This window comes from Vitis vinifera, chromosome 19, assembly GCF_030704535.1.
Source record: "Vitis vinifera cultivar Pinot Noir 40024 chromosome 19, ASM3070453v1".
NCBI lineage: Eukaryota > Viridiplantae > Streptophyta > Magnoliopsida > Vitales > Vitaceae > Vitis > Vitis vinifera.
Genome location: NC_081823.1, coordinates 10,458,110 through 10,479,383, shown reverse-complemented (window position 1 = coordinate 10,479,383; position 21,274 = coordinate 10,458,110). Strand labels below are relative to the sequence as shown.

Genomic DNA, 21,274 nt, shown 5'->3' with positions numbered 1-21,274 from the left:
AAATCTCAATCAACGCATATTTTTTTTTTTTTAGGAAAAAAGGTAATAAGATTAAATGATAAGGAATTCGTAGGTTGATTTCCAGGTAATTTTTCTTCCCACCTTTTGTACCTAATTTTGGAGATTCTAGATATGATATGAGGTGTCGCTTTAAGAATGAATGCTCCAAAAGAGTGTTCAGTGCCCAATCAGCTTCTTCCAACCAATGGGAAATCATATGGGACCCTGTGACACCAACCCAAAATCAATCAAATTCCGAGCATGTGTAGCCGGTTACGTAGAATATACGCGCCACAAATATCTTCTCCGAGTACATACAATTCAGCAGTGGCGTGTCCACTCTAATCTCCTATCAAATAATTTAATTCACCGCGCTCCTCAATCTTCACGTGCATGATCTTCCATTCACTGCATCTCCTCTCCTTCTTTTCCCCCTTCTCCTTGCCTTTTGTCTCGCTTCATATTTGAAAAATGCTAGGTATTAATGTCTAATTGGTTCGCACCCGATTTCCATCTAATTAAAGCATAATAAATGTGACATAAATATGAATAAATAATATTTTAATAAATTTATTTTTCTACGTGGCATAAGGTTGGGATACGCTGTCTGTTTCTAAAATTGCACCAAAATAAAAACAGCCAATCCCTTGGAATAGTTTATATTGATTTGAAGGAAAGATTTTACCCAAAGGGTAAGAAATTGACGTGTACGGGAAACACTGTGTGGCCAAATTGTACCCAATGTTTCCCGTCCTGGGCACGGTGAATAAACTGGGGCCCACATCCAATTCGGTGCCAACGTGTAACCACATCATGTTGCTTGCCTTTCACCTCACCACTAATAGGAGAGCGCGAGTCCATATCAGAAAAGGGCTCCACAGTAATTTCACCTAGAGTTTGGGGGCATTCCCGTAAACGCACCCACACATTTAGATTCTCTCTCCTATGCACGGCTACTATATAATACTACATAGGCCCGTATCAGACTTCCATTCATGTAATAAACCGAATATCTCTCTACAATTCTGCAAATCTTCGATTCGACTCCGCCAGGTACATTCAACGTTCTGCATTTCTTCGTCTCCCTTCAATCTTCCTCGCATTTCTTTATTCCTTATCTGCCTCAACTGAAACTGAAATCTCATTTTTATTTATTTATTTTGTTTTTTTTTTTTGAAAATTTGATGTCTATTTTCCTTTGCATAACCTTCGTTCGATCTGAGCATCTGATACGTTTTGTTTTGATCAGATGTTTATTTGTGGAAAATTTGTGTTTAATTTGATTGATTGTGGATAGGTGTGATGAAGGCGACATTTTTTTTTTGGGAATATTTCGCATTGTGAATGTTTGTGTGGACGTGTAAATGCTAAAATGATGGCACAATTGCTTTGGATTTCGCATAGTGGTATTGAGCAAATATTTAATCTTGTGAGGCTGGGTTTGATGTTGTTTGGAAGACGGAGTTGTTGTGAGTACAGAGTTGGAAACTGCACGCCGTATGGCGCATTTGGCATGTGGCGTGATTGGGGCTTGGCTTGTATATGCTACTTATTGGCATCGGATCATCTATTTCAGAAAAATTGGCTTTACAAGGGAATTTGCCATGATATTATGGAAGCTAAATTAATCATGCTATAACCAATTATAATGAGGACGAGCTTAGGAGCAAAGACGTATACTTTTTTCTCATCCCTCATATAAACTAACTTAATTAATCTGTGAAAAATTAACACCAGCTCCCATTTTTTGAACTCACTTAATTCCAGAGTAAGTGTGATCAATTGGTTCGTCCCGATCAATTTAATCAATCTTATTGCATCAGACTTGAAACTGGTAACATTTGATCACAGTGCATGGTGTAATGATTATGAACCATTAATGAGAGTAAAAAAAATATTGCTCCTTTTTAAAGGATTGCTTCCAAAATAATTCATTCTTCTGACAACTTAAAAAACTTAGTACTCAGCAATAATTTTTGAGTTTGGTACCCATTCACTGTCAGTGGAAATCTCATTTTACTTCAACAATTTGGGAAAAGGAAAAAAAAAATTGGACTTTGTTCTCAGGATTAATGTTGCCTGCCATCTGTTTGTTAAATTTATGCTTTCCTATTTGTGTATTAATTTTGCATATAAACTGCTAGAACTGTATTTCTCTGGGAAGTGGCACACCATTTGTGTGTAAGATTGTTCATGTTTGCTCCCTATGACCAGGTTGGCCCTTAGTCTTTATTTTTTTTTTTCAGGTCTCCACCAATGGGTTCTAAATCAGTTGTGGATTTAATAGAGGCTTCATCAGGAGTTCATTATTCTGGATTTCACCTAGACGGTTTGGAACCGCGAAATACAGAGGTGGAGCAACCATCAACCTCAGCCGCTGAAAGTGTACATAAACAACCCTTTGTCATTGGTAAGTGCTGACACAAAATTTTATTTACCTTTTTTCTTCTTCTTGTTGTTTCATTTTTTTTTTCTTTGTTGTGGTGATGACAATAAAAGGGAATAGGATTTATTTCATTCCCTGTTTAATGCATCCAAACTTGGCTGCAGAAAAATGTTACGATAATTTGAAATGGATTTTAAAATGTAATTTTAGTTCAAGAATTTAAAATATAATTTGCAATAATATGTTGCAGCTGAGTTTAAGGCATCTAAACTTAGCTGCAGAAATATGTTGCAATTATTTGAAATGGATTTTAAAATGTAAATTTAATTCATTCTTGACATATTAGTCCTTTTGCTCCTAGTAAGATGCATGATGATTACATTTAGTGATGTGAGAATGTATGACTGGTGTCTAGAAGAGGTTTTTTTTTTTGGTTAAAATAACAATTATTAATTAGAGTATTTTGGAAATAAAGGTTTGGCTTCCTTTCTAATTTATGATTTGGCCTGAATGGAGTCTGACTATTTATCTAGGGAAGCTTTACCTGTCAAGGAACATAACAAGGTTGAAAAGATAGGACTCATCATGGTGCTTCATTAAGCTTACTGTACTTGATGACTTTTGAGTCTAGGGGCATGTCAATGGCTTGTTATGGGGCATTTTATTTTATTTTATTTTTTTTGATCAGTGTTGTTGTGGGGTATTTTATCACCAGCGTCATTGGTCTTTTTGTGGTTGGCTGTTTGAACCATTCCACCATTCCACTTGAATAATGTTCATATGCTTCATTAGTTTATGAACTTTCAATTCTTTTACCACAAATTCCATTGATTCCTTTTTTATAGTTCCTGTCCTCCGAAATTCTTCTGCCTGTTATCATGACAGTCCTTGCTGGTGCTTGCATAACCACTCTGAAATATTCTGAAGATGTGATTCACATATGAAGTGCAAGCAGTTACTGTGATATGTTGTAATGATGTATTGCAAAAAGTATGATGTCACTATGCTCATATTACAATGGGATATCTTGTGAACAATGAAATCATTCTTTGAACTTCATATGGTGACATGCCACTTATACCTGAATTGAAGTGGTTTTATAACCCTTCTGGGAACAAACATGATTCAAAACCAAACCAGAAGACAATCATGTGTGTTGAAAACGAACTTTTATCCAGGAGACAGAATATAAGGAAGGCACTCCCAACTTGATGGTTGAATATTTGTGTTTTATATGTATATATATATATATATATATATATGACGAATCCAATATCTATTTAAAAAAAGAGTGAGAAGAATGAATCTAACATACTTTTGTCAAGGTTGATTTGTATATTCTGCCCTATAAGCAGTCACCCATACAAGCACAAAACTTAAAAAAGAGGGTGGTTGTTTGTAGGAAACTTCAGAGCAAAGTACAAAGACAGCTTGCCGAAAGTGTTACTTCAGGGGGTTGGCCATTCATGTTCATGACTAGTGGCCTATGATAGTCATGTCCCATGGTGCAATGGGCTTTCATGGTTTTTGAGTTTTGACAAGGAAATGTGATTTATACCCACTAAATTTAGTATCAACTTGCATATACTTTGTCAACTAGTGTAATTTCTTATTGGAGTTGAAAAGGTTCAAATTATTAGCAACAAATGCTGATGGGAACTTCAAAAGGATGAGGAAATTCAAAGGGATTTCCTTTAGGGAGGGGGTTCATCGGAGAAAAAGTTGCATTTAGTGAAATAGTCAACCATTTGCAAAAAATGACAGAGCGAGGGCTTAGCATTTGATGTCTTCCTTCTCTTAATAGGGCTGCTGTGGGATGGAGTTGGAGATATGCCTTTGAAGGAGAAGCTTTCTAGAACCAGGTTATTTGGGAAAAATATGGAGAGGATGGGGGCTGGAGGTATTGCATAGTAAGAGGCGGGTATGGAGTTGGGCTTTGGAAAGCTATTAGGAAAGGGTGGGACTTTTTAACAGCAAAGCTTCTTTTGAGTTGTGTGATGGGAGGAGGTTGAAGGTTTGGAAAGATTGATGGTGCAGGGAGAAGCCCTTAAGTGTGTCTTTTCCCACTATGCATGCCTTAGCTTTTGACAAAGAGGCTTGGGTAATTGATGTATAGGTAGAGCCAAGAGAGAGGGGACATTGGAATCCATGTTTTTTGCAAGACACTTGAACGATTAGGAGTTGGAAATTTGTGGTGTCTTTTTTCTAAAGGTTGCAAGGGAAATTTGTGGAAAGGGTTGAAAAGGATAGGGTGGTGTGGTTAGGTTCAAGGAATGGTGCATTCTTGGTCAAATCTCTTTATTCTTTGCCAATGCCATGGTGCTCATTCCCTTTCTCAAAAGGTATTATATGGAATTTGTGGGTTTTGACTAATGTGAGCTTTTTTGCTTGGGAAGCTTGTTAGGGAAGGCTTTGAATTTAGATAAACTCCAGAGGAGAAGATGGGCTTTGGAAAACAGATGTTATCTTTGAAAAAGCAAGGTGGATGCCATTGATCACATGCTTCTTCATTGCCTTGAAGCTAGGGGCTTATATTTTCTTTATTCGGTGTCTATTAGGTCCTTCTTTATTTGGTTAAGGAGACCTTCTTAAGTTGACATGACTCCTTTGTGGGTGGAAAACACAGAAGGTCTAGAAAGCCACTCTGTTGTGTATTTTTTGGAATTTGTGGAAGGAAAGAATCCAAAGAACCTTTGAGAATGTGGAGCAATCGGTTCAATCTTTGAAGAACTCTTTTATTAAAAATTTATCAATATGGGTTAGGATGTACATGGTAGGAGGATCAATGCTTTATTTGATTTTGTTGATTGGGTGGAATCTAGATGAGGGAGGGAGCATATTTTGTAGCTTGCCTTTCTTGATCATACGTTTTGCTTTCCTTTGTATACATCCTGTGTATTATGGTGCATAACTCTTTTTAAATAAATATATTTTCTTTGCTTACTTTTAAACAAGAAAAAAAAAATGTTGATGGAAACTTAATGGCAGTGTTTGTGATGTATGAGGTATTGATATCCTTGTTTGTTTCTAGTGCAATCAATATTGCTATGTTTTTTCCTTGTGTTGTTAGATGCTTGTTGTTTGGCACTCTTTTTATCATTTTTTTAACTCATAGTTTAAAACACGTGTATGTGATTCTATCAAACATTATATGGGCTAGGTGTTGCTGGGGGTGCAGCTTCTGGGAAAACTACAGTTTGTGACATGATTATTGAGCAGCTGCATGATCAGCGTGTTGTACTAGTAAACCAGGTAATTCGTGATTCAAAATGTCATTCTCTGAGGAAGTGAAGAAAGTTCATTTTTGTAAATTTCAATGTGCTTTTGATTTGAAAATTTGAACCACTTAGGGAAGGAAGAAAAATCTGAATCTATAGTGCTTAAAGTAAATATATGTTTTTAAAATGGTTTGACTTTAGAGACGTTTTCGCTAAATCATTTGAATCTTTTGTGGGAAATGTTTTGGGGTGAATATTTGATAATTTCATAATACTGGCACTATATTATAAGTACTCATTATTACAGTTTGCTCTACACAATACACACATAAATATACACACTTGCAAATAATTTACAATTGAGGCATACTATCTTTGATTTCATGATGAAGTGAATTGCTTCCTTTTGCAAGTAAATATCATACAATGGATGATTTGGCAGGATTCCTTTTATAACAATTTGACTGAAGAGGAACTTGCACGAGTTCATGAATACAACTTTGACCATCCTGGTGAGGACATTTCTGTAACTTAAACCAGAGAATATCAGGGAATGAAAAAAACAATGATCTGTGCAAAATTTCCTATGATTGTGTTCAATTACTGAAATAATTATTTTATTTGTCTTTCATTTCTGTTTAATCCTTAAAAATTTATCATTTCTGCCATTTTTGCTGTAAGAAAATGCATTATCTGAAACTGGTTCATCCAAAGTGCTGGAACTTCTTGTCATTAGGATGCCCCTTGGTATTTTGAATGTAGGATTGATGGGAAACCGGCCACTAGTTACAAAGCTTGCCACTTGAATCATCTCTGTAGTTGCTTCTACATTGCACTTGAATACAGTTTTTCCTTATTATTAGGATTTGAAATTTGATTAGGAGTTGCTGTCTTAAGCTTCTTTGTGTGACACTTCTTGTTTTCCATTTGCATCAACATGCAGTTGGTTAGGACCATCCAGCTCACCCCTTTCTTGACCCTGCTTTGCTATGTATATATAGTTCATGGTTTATCGTCATGTTTCTATGTTTTCTTTTTCTTATTTTTTAATTTTTAATTTTCTTTCATTAGGACTGGGTTACTTTGATATATGATACTGTGAAAACAAAAGATGGTTTCTATTTCATTGAGGATCATTTCAATAAGTTATATTTGGGTTATGGACGTCATCCAATTTTCCTCAAAAGTCTTTGATTACTTAGCATTTTTCTGCTGCCTGCAGTTAAACTGCACAGGGAAGTTTATTGTTTTGTCATACAGATTTGTTGAACATGAATCCAAATAATTTGGATAGAAGGCTTCATTGTTTCTGTTTTGGTTGGTTATGTAGTTTATAAGTGTATTCCAAAAGATATACCTGTTCATTTTAAAAGTGAATTCCTTAGTTAATGTAACTTAATTGTGTTCTTACTTTTGATATCTGGTTCAACCTATTGGATTTCATTTTCATACTAGTTTGATTGTTCCTTTCAATAAATGATCAGATGCATTTGACACTGAGCAACTATTATGCGCCATGGAGAAGTTGAAGCATGGGCAAGCAGTAGATATTCCAAAATATGACTTCAAGAGTTACAAAAACAATGTGTTTCCAGCGAGAAGGGTAAAATCTTTCTTACACATGGGTCTGGAAAATGCATCTTTCAATATATCAAATGTCATTGTTTTCTATGCAAACTTGTTGCTGAATATCCAGAGACTGTAAAGATGTATATACATGGCTTTGTTTTCAACCTTTTATTTTTCAAAAATTCCTGGAAATAAGTATTTTTGATATAATATTTTCTAAAAGGGCATGGTATTCTAAATTAGTACATCAATCATCACTATGTTAACATGTTTCATTTTGCTCCTTCTCAAAGTGCTTGTTAATTTGTTAGCAGACTATCAAATTGAATAATTGAACTGCCCATTTGGGCTAAGGGTGTCAAGCAGAGCAGCTGCTTGTAGTGTAGCAGTCGAATGTGGCACACTTGTCTATCCTTCTTCTCCATTATTTTTGTGATAGGCAATATATGTGTATATGACTTGTGTACTTTGGTGCACTTTTTGTTAGGCACTGTTATTATATTTTTTGTTTATTCTTCAATATTATATATATAGATAGATAAATAGATAGATGGATGGATGGATGGATATATGTGTTTGTGTATATGTGTGTATTTGAATTCAGTATATTCAACATATATATTCTGATGTTCATCTACTTGTTTCTTACTTATTCCTAAGAATGATGCAGAGTGAAATGATGGATGAAGTAATAACATCAACAATAGATTCCAAAACAGAATTGCTGAACACAATTTGTTTTGCAAAAGCTTTTAATAAACGATAGGTCTTTTAGTTTGCCTCCAAATTATTTCTAGACACATGGCCATGGGTCAAGTTGGCAGGTGTTCAACACATGAATTTTCAATTGGTAGAATTGTACTACACATTATGGATCTCTTGTTGTATTGTGGTTTTTGGCGTATTATTTACCTTTAGCATGAACCAAATGAATGTCTTCTCATAATAGTTTAGAGATCACTAGCTTCTAGAACAAAAAAAAAAGTTTAGACATCACTACCATAGGCCTCCAATTAGAAAATAAAATAAAATCACTGACATAGAACCTGGTTAATGTCCTTCCATGGTGCTGTCTTCTGGCCCTTTTGTCTCCTGCAAGGGTGGTCCTGAATCCTGTGAGATTATATTTCAGGTACTTGATTTCTGTTCCCGGGTTACATGCATTGAGAACCCTCATTGCTATGAAATATTTGGCAGGTCAACCCTTCAGATGTGATAATTTTGGAAGGCATACTCATTTTTCATGATCTTCGTGTCCGGGAATTGATGAACATGAAGATATTTGTTGATACAGGTTCTTTCTTTCTGCCTTTACTGCAGAATGTCAATTCTTGTACTTGGTCTTGTCTTATTTATTAATAGCTTTTGTCCAGGCATGAACTGTGCTTTTAGTCTATACTATGAATATCTTATTAAATTTAGAGAAGTCAAGTAGTACTGTAGTTATATTGATTAATGGTAACTTTAAATTAATAACTGTTTTAATCATTTTATACATTTCTATTAGTTGTAAGAACTTTTTCAGTGGACATGTTATGTATCATTAGTTGCCAAGGTATTTTGGCTATATGGAGCTTATAACACGGTTATTGTTTCAGTGTGTTTTTAATATTTTGGTTTCTTAAAATGAGGTGATCTTACAGTAAGGCACTTCATTCCTGTTTGTGATTCAAGAAAACTTACTAAACAAGGAAATTGAGATGTTTCTTATCTTCAAATTGTATCTCGTCTCATGTAACCTGTAGAAAATTTCTGGTCTTCTAATATTTTGGCTATATGGAGCTTATAACACGGGTATTGTTTCAGTGTGTTTTTAATATTTTGGTTTCTTAAAATGAGGTGATCTTACAGTAAGGCACTTCATTCCTGTTTGTGATTCAAGAAAACTTACTAAACAAGGAAATTGAGATGTTTCTTATCTTCAAATTGTATCTCGTCTCATGTAACCTGTAGAAAATTTCTGGTCTTCTAATATAATTGCCATTTTAGTACTCAGTGAATCTTGTTGGCCAAGTTTTTAGTTCTTACCGTCTGCATAAATTTTTTCAAGCTTTTTTTTCTTACATTTAAATGTAAATGAAGAGAAATTCTAACTCTAGCAATCTCTTGAATGTTATATATCACTACTGTACATTTATTCAAGGGCTTATCAGATATATCAAGGAAAACACAATTCGGAAGGCCATAACTGTCAGATGGAACATCAAAAAATATATTCCTGTCATTTATGCATTTCAGTTCTTTTGTTGATGGTGAATGCTGTTCAACCATTGTATTGTCAGAAATTAAATTTAACTGAGGAATGAATGCAAATGAAATTTACATTGTGCCCATGCGAACTTTGACAATAAAATGATCTACAGATTGCAATTTGAGAGATATTCATGCAGAATTCTAATTTAAAGGTCCAGTGACTGGAAATCCCTTTAGTTTTTGCCAGGAAATCTACTTGTGAAGTACAATAGGGTTTTATTCCCAGAATTTGATTGATTCTATTTACCTTTCATTTATATGAACTTATGAAATTGAACTTACTAACTGAATCATTTTTAGTTGGCCAAATTGTTTTCGTCTTCTTCTTCTTTTCTGATTAGATGAGTATATTCACACCTGAATTCTTCAACCCAGCTGAGCTCATGACCATTGCGGCTTCTTGCCCCAAATTCTTCTTCTTCTTTTTGTACCAATTCTTCTTCTTGTTGCCCAAATTCTTCTTGTTCTTGTCTGTATTCTTCTTCTTCTTGCCTGGATTCTTCGTTTTCTTCTGTCTGATTAGATGAGCATATTTATGCCCAAATTCTTTGACTCACCAGAGCCCGTGACCATTCTTCTTGTCCAAATTCTTCTTTTCTGTTTAGATGAATATATTCATGCCCAAATTCTTCAACACATAGAGCCCATGACCATTTCTGATGTTGGTCCTCTTGTTCTTCAATGTGTTTTTCTTGCCAACAATTAAAATCATTGGTTCTGATGTTCTCTTAGAAGTATGAATTGTACAGTGGATTCATGTTGTTTGTGTTTCTTTTGGATTGTATTACTGAGTTGGGCTGTTATTCTATGGTCTTCACTTGCAAAATTTTCAGTGCAGATGCTGATGTACGGCTGGCAAGGAGAATTAGGCGTGATACAGTTGAGAAGGGTAGAGATATTGGTATGGTACTTGATCAGGTTAGTAACTTTAAATTTTCATTTCTTCAATATGAAAGAGATCTCCTAGGGTTCTTTTGCACTTTAATTTCAAAATCAAGTGATGGGTCACTTGTTTGATATTATCAGTGGTTTGAATATTAGCATGGCAAGCTACAAATGACCATAAGTAGGTCTGGCATGTTATACTAATAGGGCAAACCTTGCATCGGGGTGATTATCTTAGTTTTCTATCATTATAAGTATGGGTAATATTGATGCTCCTTGAAGTACCCTGCACAATGAAGAAAATGCTCATGATTTTGGATGAACAGAATGAGTTCTTTGTCAATGTTCACTGTATTAGACAGATATCTCAGCCTCCTGTGGCTGATGACTTTTTCCTTGTTTGGGGCAAGGTGGGTGAAAGCTATGGGGGATGTGAAGGATATGGAGCACTTCTCTCTTATGTGCAATGTGGTGAAAAAATTGAGAGAAACAAAGCAAAAGGGTCTTGGAGGGGTTGGCTATGTGATGATCAAAGAGGTTGTCCTTTGATTCTATAGGAGGGAATGATATACATTGTGAACTTAAATTCTAACAGTTTAAGCTATTAGGAAAATTGGTTGCCTAATATGGTACTAGAGTCTTATTTAGCGGGGGATCATGTGTTTCAGTCCCACCACATGTTTATTTTTCCAATTTATTAAGACTATATGTAAGGCTAAAAGAGGTTGTCTTTGCTTGTGGATATGGAACTGCATATTGTACGTGAAGAGGGTATGTGGAGGGATTAGGGTAGGGAACCACATGTTAGGGAGGATGTTAGAGAGCCATAATATACATTGTGGATCCAAATTCTAACAATTTGAACTTCTAAGAAAATTGATTATCCAAATATTTAATAGATTCACTGTATTGTGAATAAAGGATTTGACATTAGGAAGCAATTATCTTTGAAGAAATTATCTCTTCTAGATTTCAATAATATGATGGGATCTAGAGTTGGACGAGAATGTTGTATATGTGAACAATAGGGCTTGTCAATGGGAAGAAATCATCTAATCTAGATTTTGTAGATATAATGGAATCGTAGTGTTAGAAGTATGTTCATATCGCTAGTTTTTCTAGCTTCCCTTATCTTTGGAGAATCTGAAGTCCCATATTTAGTTGTTCATTGAAGACTTCATCAAAATTTGTGCACCACAGGAGAAATTGACCTGGAGAAGTAGGTTTTTTTAATTTTTTTTTCTATTTGTATAGGCAAATAAGCAATATATTCATTAAATGAAACAACACCTAACAAAAGGTGCACTAAAGTATACATGGGGTATACAAGGGCACCAAAAGACTTCACGTAGTTGTGGTAAATGCCTAAAAAAAAATCTACCACCCACTATCTAGAGCTTAACCAATTAACAAAGTCTAGTATGGACAAAAGATAATCTCTTATATACACCATCACCCATTCCAAAAAATTATACATAAATGATTGTTTGATTACTTGATTTGCTTTTTTAGTCTTTTTGAATGTTTTATCGTTTCTCCTTCCATATGATCCATAATAGGCATAATGGAGTAATTCTCCAAGCTTTCTTTCTCGTTCTTCCAAAAAAGGATTTGTGCCAGCTCAAGAGTGCTTTCCTTACTAAGGATTGCATGACTCACTTTATTCTAAACATAGTGTAAATCAACTGCCATAAGATGACTACTTTCGAACAATGAAGGAGAATGTGGTCAACCATTTTTTAGGCATAATGGAGCATCTCTCCAAGCTTTCTTTCTCGTTCTTCCAACAAAGGATCTATGCCTGCTCAAGAGTGCTTTCCTTACTAAGGATTGCATGACTTACTTTATTCTAAACATAGTGTAAATCAATTGCCACAAGATGATTGCTTTCAAACAATGAAGGAGAATGTGGTCAACAATTTTTCTTCTCCTTTGCATATGTAACATCTATTTGGCAGTTTCTGCTACCTTTTTTTGAGCTAATCTAGTATCAAAATCCTTTCCCACGTAGCTTCCTAAGAAAAAAAGAGTAACTCTCAATGGGATCCAAGGATTCCATACAAGACAGGGAGGGAAGTCCTTTGTTTTTCTATTGGACATAGAAGAATAAAGAGATTTAACTTTAAAAATACCACTCTTTGAGTTCAATTAGATCATTTTATCCTCTACATCCCTACCAATTATCTGCACTTGCAATTTCCTAAGAGGAGCTTCCACCCCATCTATCTCCTAGTCATGGAATTGTCTTGAAAAACAAGGGTTCCTTACATCGCCATCACTTTCCTACTCTCACACCTCAACTAACATGCATCCTTAGTAGTGGCTATGGAATACAATGTAGGAAAAAGCCTCTCCAATGGGTAAGTCATCACACCACTTATCCTTCCAAAATTTCACCCTCCTCTCATTTCCCACGCCAATGTTGATTCTGTTGTTAAAAATCTCCCATATACCCACTCCATATCTTTACCTAATTGCTCTTAAGCACAAATTTCCCTCTTCCTCTTCGTATTTCTTTGTGATCACCTTCTTCCAAAAGGAGTCTCTTCAATGTTAGTTACCCAGAAGAGCTTTGTTGAGCATGGACAAAGTTCTAATGCCCAAACCACCCTTCCTCTGACCCACATAGACTGTCAACCAACTAATTAGGTAAGGGTTTTCCTCTATAACATCTCCCATGAAAGGATATTCCTTTGGATCTTTTCCAACCTTAGGCTCACCTGCCTCGAGATGACAAAAAGATACATGAATTATATAGGTACGCTAGAAAAGGTGTTTTTTATTAGAGTTAACCTTCCCCTTTTTGAAAAGTACGATCTCTTCGAAATGGCAAGTTGTTTCTAAAATCTTTCCTCCACTGAATCCTAAACTTGAGTAGATTTGAGGGGCTTCCAATGGAAGTCCCGGATAAGTGGTAAAGAGAGTTCCCACCTTATAACCCAGAACACCCTCATTAAGTCCTCCACATCAGTGAGTCCCCCAACTGGGATCAACTAACCTTTATGCAAATTGATTTTTAACTCTGAGATTGCTTCAAACCATATGAAAATCCAGCTCAAATGCTCTATATGCTCCTTACTAGCATTGCAAAGGATGAGGGTGTCATCAATAAATAATAAGTGAGATACCTCTTATTCCTCCTCTTCTACTACCCACAAAAAAGCACACTAGAAAGCCCTCTTCTTTAGCCCTACTCAGAACACGGGAGAGAGTCGCCATGGACATCATGAAAAGGAGTAGCGAGCCGTAGAAATGCACTAGTGAATCCACTTTATCCATTTGAGGTTGAAACACATTTTTTCTAAGAGCGCCAATAGAAAACCCTAATTGATGTGATCACAAGCCTTCTTAATATCAAACTTGCTTATGGCTGCACTCTTAGAGCACTTCAGTCTTGTGTCAATTGTTTCGATTGCTATTAGAATTGCTTACAAGATTTGTCTACCCACCATAAAAGCATTGTGAGATGGGGAAACTACTTTACCTCCCACATTCTTTAATCTATTGGCTAGAACCTTTGCAAGAAGCTTGTATAACCCACCAAAATGATAGGTTTGAAGTCCTCCAAATCTTTGGCACCCTTTTTTTGGGGACTAGCACCATAACCACATCATTAGAGATGTAGGTTATGATGCTACTAACTTATGAATTTATTTGTGTGATTTTTCAAAGAACCCAAAAAGTAGAGATGAAGTGCCTATGCCAATAATGATTACAGACTTATCTACTTATTAGTGGCAAGATGGGCTTTGGTTAAACTTATCCGTTGAGGAAGTATCTCAATCACAGGATTGTGTTTGTGTTAATTTTTCATTGTACATGCTCATATGTGGGAATCTAACCGAGTTGGACAGGACATTCCTGGATACATGTTGACAAATATCCAAATTTGTCAAGAATGTAAATACCTTTTTCATATGATATGGATGGTCCACATGGTTCATTCTACTGAGCATAGTGCATGCTTTTAGATTTTTCAGTCAGACAGGCTGAAAAATTTACAATGCCATTTTGTTTAATTATTCATTAACACGTCATTTATTTTTTTTTCTCTGGTAGTGTTACTGAGGATTTTAACTTAGAGGTTAATGCAATCAGATTGCTTTTCAGTTTTTATGCATGTTGTATACTTCCTTTAATGTTAATAATCCTTTTATTTAATCTTAGTGCAGTACTCAAAATTTGTGAAGCCAGCTTTTGATGACTTTATACTTCCAACAAAGAAGTATGCAGATATCATTATTCCCCGTGGAGGAGACAATCATGTAGCCATTGATTTGATTGTGCAACATATTCGTACAAAACTTGGACAACATGATCTTTGTAAAATATATCCTAATCTTTATGTCATTCAATCAACTTTTCAGGTATATCAGCTCTTCCTATTTGCTATTATTATTTACTGTGGGTGTGTGTGCCTGTGTGTGTGCGTGTGTTTTTAAATTCCAAATTTCATGTCATTGTAAATGTAAGGTCACATGATCTTGTGGATTCGATATTCAGTTTTATTTGCCTATTGAAGTTCCAAATTTCATATGATTGAAGCTTTATTTGATTTGATCCAGATACGGGGTATGCATACACTTATACGTGATGCTCAAACAACAAAGCATGATTTTGTCTTTTATGCTGACCGGTTGATTCGTTTGGTGGGTATTATTTCCTAGAGCCACTTGGTTCATTTGATAACTTCTTGACTTGGTAGTGGGTTTCTTTTATTTGGTTGATTCATTTATCTAGTCCCTTGTATCTTTACAGGTTGTTGAACATGGCCTAGGTCATCTTCCATTCACAGAAAAGCAGGTGATCACTCCAACTGGTAAGCTGATATTACTCAATGACCACCTGATTGTACAACTCTTGCTGTTTGTGTTGGCATTTTCATTGGTAGTGCCAAGTTAGATGGGCCATTTGCTCTCAAGAATCTTATGAAAAATACATGAAAGATGTCTATTAAGTAATGCAACTGTTTTTATATTTTCCCAAAAGATATCATATTTCACCAACACAAATGTGAAATTCTAAAATTCCATGTTTGTGGATGTGCATTCAGGGAACTAATCTTTATTTTCCGAAATATTCAATAAAAGCAGTGGTGTTCTAATTGAACTTATGCAATTTAAGTTTTGTGAGTTCATTTCTGAGCAATCCTTCTTGATTGTGGATAATTGGAAACTTGATGCAATTCAAAATCTTCTGACATTTCAACTCAAAGACTTGAGAATGTCGTGATGTCATATTCCAAAATAAAAATCTAAGCAGCGTGTTTAGGGATGTATCTTCCTCCTCACCATGGATGAAATATGGTAATCTTGGTTCAATGAATTATTTTCTCCTGCAATTTCAGTTGTAATTGATGATTCACGTTCCTGTGGAACTACTCTTATTTGTTACATCATGTCTTGCTTTTAAGACATCTCTTTTGGTGTTAATACAGAGTCTGTATATTCTGGCGTGGATTTCTGCAAGAGATTATGCGGTGTCTCTGTTATCAGAAGGTACTGACTTGATTCAAAAGTTTCAAGCACCAAATTAAGAGGGTGTTTGGTAAATCAACTTAAGGATTTAAAGTGACTTAATAACTTAGTTTAAGTTATTAAATAGATTAAACATGTTTGTTAAAACAACTTAATATCACAACTTAAAGTTAAAAATGACTTCAAGTATTAAATCAAAATAGTTAATTTATTCTTACTTAAATCTAAAACTATGTTGACAAAAAAGATTTGAGATTGATATAAATTAAGTCATTTAATCATTTTTCAAGTCATTAAGTTGACTTACCAAACACCCTAGATATTCATGTGAATGATATTCAGTTATGTGTTTGCTCCACCAATCTGTAATTTTTTTCTTTTCATGTGTGGATGGTAATTTGTTTTCTTTTCATGTGTGTAATAATGAAATATGTGGAAGCTAATTATTTAACTAATTGTCTGAAAAAAGGCTAAGAACACCATAATTCATTATTACACTAATGTATTATTTTCATTGTGTGTAAATTTATGGTTTCAAGTTGCAATACTATAGAATTCAAAAGTATAATTGGAACAGTAAGGGCTAAAGCCACAGAAGATTTATAAAGGTGGTTAAAATGTATCTGAATTGCGTGATGTAGAAGGGAGGTGGAGCTGGGAAAACATGTCAAATAGAAGAAATGTTGTGGCAGACAATTCATGGTATCACTAAAGGAAAAAAGAAATGTTGATTTTGCATTTAGGACAGCTTGACAATTAAGTAGATTTGGGGTCTTGGGCCCCTCCAGTTCTGTTCATAAGTGGGGTGGAAAAGATCAAGCCTTACCAATTTACTGGGATTTTACAGATGTCAACAAAGTTAAAATATTATTAATTTTGAAAGTATTTTCAGGAAGCGTTTTCTTTTTGTCTTGTGTGTGTGTGTGTGTTTTCTCCTTTTTGGGATACTTTGCTTGTTTTCTTCTTGTTGAAAAAGGAAAAAGAAGTGCAAAAAGCATATTCCTGGTTATGGACCCATTTTCTCTTTGTCTTTTGCATTTTGGTTTGAACCATCTTCTCTTACTGATGCCAGTGGTGAGAGTATGGAGAATGCTTTGCGAGCATGTTGCAAAGGTATCAAAATTGGGAAGATTCTTATCCATAGGGAAGGGGATAACGGTCAGCAGGTTGGACAGATCTCTCTCTCTCTGTATCCTTGTCTCCCATGCACAGACACACTACACACATGCATGCACAGATATCTATCTACTAACATTTTGACTGTTTTTTTATGTTTCAATGACTGGACAGCTAATCTATGAAAAACTTCCAAAAGATATCTCAGACAGGCATGTGTTACTCTTGGATCCTGTCCTAGGCACAGGTTTGTGTGTTCTCATGATGTAAAAATATTATTTTTGTCAACACAGTAAGGGTTTTAATTTTTTTCTTTTATATGAACATACTTACAGAAGAATATGTTGGAAGTCGTTCATGATGAAGTTGGACGGCCTTTATTGCCACTTTGGGCTAACCATTTGCTAACATGTCCCAGTAACTCTTACACCTTGCCTAAGAGTTGCTACTTTGACTTTTGTCAAGAAATAAGTTATGTGCAACCCATATTTTATCTAGGCCAATTGTGATTCATCCCCTCCCATGCATGTCTCCAGGGAGACATGCTAAACTTGGTCAAAATATGACACTTGAAGGGCTCTGTACATACAACCCCATCCTACCTGAATCCGGAACACCCTGTTTTCTTTCATTTATTTCTCTTATTTATTTATTTATATTTTTAAAGAAAAGCATTATGCAATTGCAAATTTTTATCGATTCCTGATACTGCAAAAAACTAAGTTTAAGATTTGACTGTTCTGAACCTTTTCTAATTGTCTAACCATTTCTTCAGGGAATTCAGCTGTTCAAGCTATTTCTTTACTGATACAGAAGGGTGTACCAGAGTCCAACATCATATTTCTGAATCTCATATCTGTAAGCCCATGTAGCCCTTGTTGCTATTCGTTTTTGTATCACACTTGAACTCATTATAAAAAGTTTGACTTTTGGCTGCTCTCCTTCCCATGGTCCACTGGAGCTTTGATATTCATATAGCTGTAATCTGTCTAAATCTTACCAGGCACCTCAGGGAGTGCATGTGGTCTGCAAAAGCTTCCCGAGGATAAAGATTGTAACATCTGAGATTGATGTTGGTCTGAATGAAGATTTCCGTGTCATACCTGGCATGGGTGAGTTTGGAGACCGATATTTTGGTACAGATGACGACGACCAGCAACTGGTGGCCCCTCCACTATAGTTCAACCAGAGGCGCTTGTTTTTTTTCAAATGGCAATCATTTTGAAACTATCATCAGCAGAGTTAGGAAAATCAGAGAATCATCTGTACTTTTTTTTTTGCTAATAATGAGTTGGACAGTGGGTAATTCCAAAATAGTTTTGACTACAGCAGACCTAATTACTATATTTTATTTTATTTTTAATTTTGCAAACTATGAGGTGCACATGGAGTTGTTTGATTGCAAGTTTCAACTTGTCCTGGGAATTATATAGTTGAGAAGGGCTCAGAGAGCAATTATTAGATTCTGGGAGTAATGTGTGATTGCATAACCATGTCCTGGCCTTGTATTTGTGTGGCATAGAGGGCAGCTTATGAGCATCACTTATTTCCATGATATATGCTGTTATGAACACCAATACTGAGAGTTGATGCCATATTAAACAACCTGAATGGTTTTTGTTTTTCCTAGTCCGGATACCCCCTTTTATTTATTTATTTATTTATGCTACTTATTGTAATTTCTCATGGAAATTGTGTCTGCTCAAATGATGAGATGGTACAATCATCCCAATAAACTCCAAGTAGCTGGATAACCATGCAAGTACAGGTGGTGAAGTAGTAAAGAATAAAGATGGATTGTTAGAAAAGGTTCTGGTTGAGAAGGAAAGCCAACTAGCCAAGTAGGTTCCAAAAAAAGGCCTTTTGGATGTAGCTCCTCAAGCTTCCAAAAGAGAAGTTGGGGATTAGGGGGGTGAGCCTTTCCACACAATTTCTTCACGGAGTAGGATAAAATCCCATGTCAGCGGCGCCACTTGGCTTGGACAGCGATCACTCGTTCCTCTATCCTAGGATGATAACCATTGTTGGGCTAATCTTTGGACACGTGTTGATCAATGGCAGGAATTGGATCTTTGGATATTCCCCAGCAAACTGATCTATATAGCTATGTGGGTGTGCAAGTTTGTTTTTCGTTTCCCTCTCACTATCTAACGTTATCATCATAAGCTGAAACCATGTCGGCCTTTGTAGGAAAGTATGCAGGTACTCTCTTCCTCCCTGGCTTGCCTCCCTTGTTCTCGTTGAGGATGAATAACCAGCCTTCTTCTCTAGCTAGTCTCTTTTTCACTGTATCGCATCACTTGTATATTTGGCATCCCCTAATCTATAAATATGATTTCTTAAATTGCCATTTATTCTACACCTGCTCACATGCAAACTTCAGCTTAAAACTTCCTTTATTCATGTTATTTGATTTTAGTCTCCAGCAGCATGACTCCTATATTACCAGTCGCTTTCTGGGGAACTTGTTCATAAAAATGTAACTGGTTGGCCTAAAAAAGGTAAAATGGCAAATGAATTGAAGCAGCATATATTCTTGCTTCTCCTCTGTGTTGCCTGCACTAAAAAAATCAATAAAATTTTGAGGGCTTCATGGGTATGCCTATTAGCCATTGCCCCATTTTGCATGGTCTCATCCTGACCAGAGCCACTAGTTTGGGAGCCATGGACCATACTACCAGTATCTCACTCGGAAGATAAGGTGAAGTTGGTCTCAAGAAAATGAAAGCCCCCAGGATGTAATTATATAAGTTTAAACCTGTCATCATACCCTTTAAACATAGCTCAGGAAAATATAAAGCTTGACTAAAATAAAAGTATGAAACCATCCCAAGAGCTTCACCATATTATATCACTGCATTTTCTTTCTTTTGTTTTATCCAGATGAACTGATCAAGAACGCCAAGTACATTGCCACCCCTGGAAAGGGCATTTTGGCAGCAGATGAGAGCACTGGCACCATTGGCAAGCGTCTTTCTAGCATTAAGGTTGACAACAATGAACCCAACCGCCAAGCCCTTCGCGAGCTCCTCTTCACCTCTCCCAATGCCTTGTCCTACCTATCTGGTGTCATCCTCTTTGAGGAGACCCTGTACCAAAATACACGTGATGGCAAACCTTTTGTGGAAGTCCTCCAGGAAAACAATGTCATCCCGGGCATCAAAGTTGATAAGGGTACCGTCGAGTTAGCCGGCACAAACGGTGAGACCACAACTCAAGGCTTCGACTCTCTTGGAGCTCGTTGCCAGCAGTACTACAAGGCAGGAGCTCGTTTTGCCAAGTGGCGTTCCGTCCTCAAGATTGGCCCCACCGAACCATCTGAGTTGTCAATCCAGCAAAACGCGCAGGGCCTGGCTCGTTACGCAATCATCTGTCAGGAGAATGGGCTTGTGCCGATTGTTGAGCCGGAGATCTTAACCGATGGGGATCATGACATCAAGAAATGTGCAGCTGTCACTGAAACAGTGCTTGCAGCAGTTTACAAGGCGCTGAATGATCACCATGTTCTTCTGGAGGGAACTCTCCTAAAGCCTAACATGGTCACACCAGGCTCTGCTGGACCAAAGGTATCGCATATATATACATATAATCCCACCAAATTCTTAAAATCCAAAGCGTGTGTGTTAATTTGTGGCAGCGTTAACTGGTTAACAGGTATCATCTGAGGTGATTGCTGAGTACACAGTGGCGGCATTGCGCAGAACCGTGCCGCCTGCAGTGCCGGGGATTGTGTTCTTGTCAGGTGGGCAGAGCGAGGAAGAGGCGACACTCAACTTAAATGCTATGAATAAGTTGGAGGTGTTGAAGCCGTGGACGCTTTCATTCTCCTTTGGGCGAGCTTTGCAGCAAAGCACACTCAAGACATGGGGCGGAAAGACGGAGAATGTGGGGAAAGCGCAGGGTGCATTCTTGGGAAGGTGCAAGGCCAATTCGGAGGCCACTCTTGGAAAGTATGAAGGTGGAACCGGTGGTGGGTTGGCTTCTGAGAGCTTGTATGTGAAGGGGTACAAGTACTAATCAACATGTGGGGAATGGGAATTAATTATGAAATGTATGGTGTAAACTCACTAATTCTCTCTTTACCATTCATGCTTATAATTTTCAGTACATATTCAAGAGATGTTTAATTGTTATACATTTGCATCACGTACATGATGATGATATTAATTTGGGAGAATTGGGCTTCAGACCCATTTGACTTTGATAATTAATAAAAAGTCCTTCAAACACTCATAATTGATTACAAAGATATGAGATAGGAATAGACAAAAATATCATTTTGACTTACACCCATCATTTTTGTCTTTATACCACCACTCTTTATATGTCATTTCCATAAAATTCTTCATTATTTAATTTTTTTAATTATT

General features: G+C 36.3%; 2 protein-coding genes across 2 annotated transcripts; both read left to right on the top strand.

The window, feature by feature from the left end:
- Positions 1 to 981: 981 nt before the first annotated feature.
- LOC100259975 (uridine kinase-like protein 3) lies at positions 982 to 18,367 on the top strand. Its single transcript, XM_002263875.5, has 15 exons — positions 982 to 1,053; positions 2,247 to 2,410; positions 5,547 to 5,638; positions 6,047 to 6,116; positions 7,089 to 7,207; positions 8,371 to 8,467; positions 10,265 to 10,344; positions 14,484 to 14,678; positions 14,877 to 14,960; positions 15,070 to 15,130; positions 15,749 to 15,809; positions 16,861 to 16,954; positions 17,079 to 17,151; positions 17,680 to 17,762; positions 17,908 to 18,367. Exons 2-15 carry the CDS (start codon positions 2,257 to 2,259, stop codon positions 18,082 to 18,084), a joined length of 1,440 nt encoding a protein of 479 aa, XP_002263911.1. The 5' UTR covers positions 982 to 1,053; positions 2,247 to 2,256; the 3' UTR covers positions 18,085 to 18,367.
- A 628-nt stretch (positions 18,368 to 18,995) lies between these two features.
- LOC100265177 (fructose-bisphosphate aldolase, cytoplasmic isozyme 1) lies at positions 18,996 to 21,037 on the top strand. The gene is made up of 3 exons (XM_002263758.5): positions 18,996 to 19,106; positions 19,788 to 20,470; positions 20,559 to 21,037. The coding sequence occupies exons 1-3, from the start codon at positions 19,079 to 19,081 to the stop codon at positions 20,919 to 20,921; spliced, it is 1,074 nt and encodes a 357-aa protein (XP_002263794.1). The 5' UTR covers positions 18,996 to 19,078; the 3' UTR covers positions 20,922 to 21,037.
- The last annotated feature ends 237 nt before the right edge of the window (positions 21,038 to 21,274 follow it).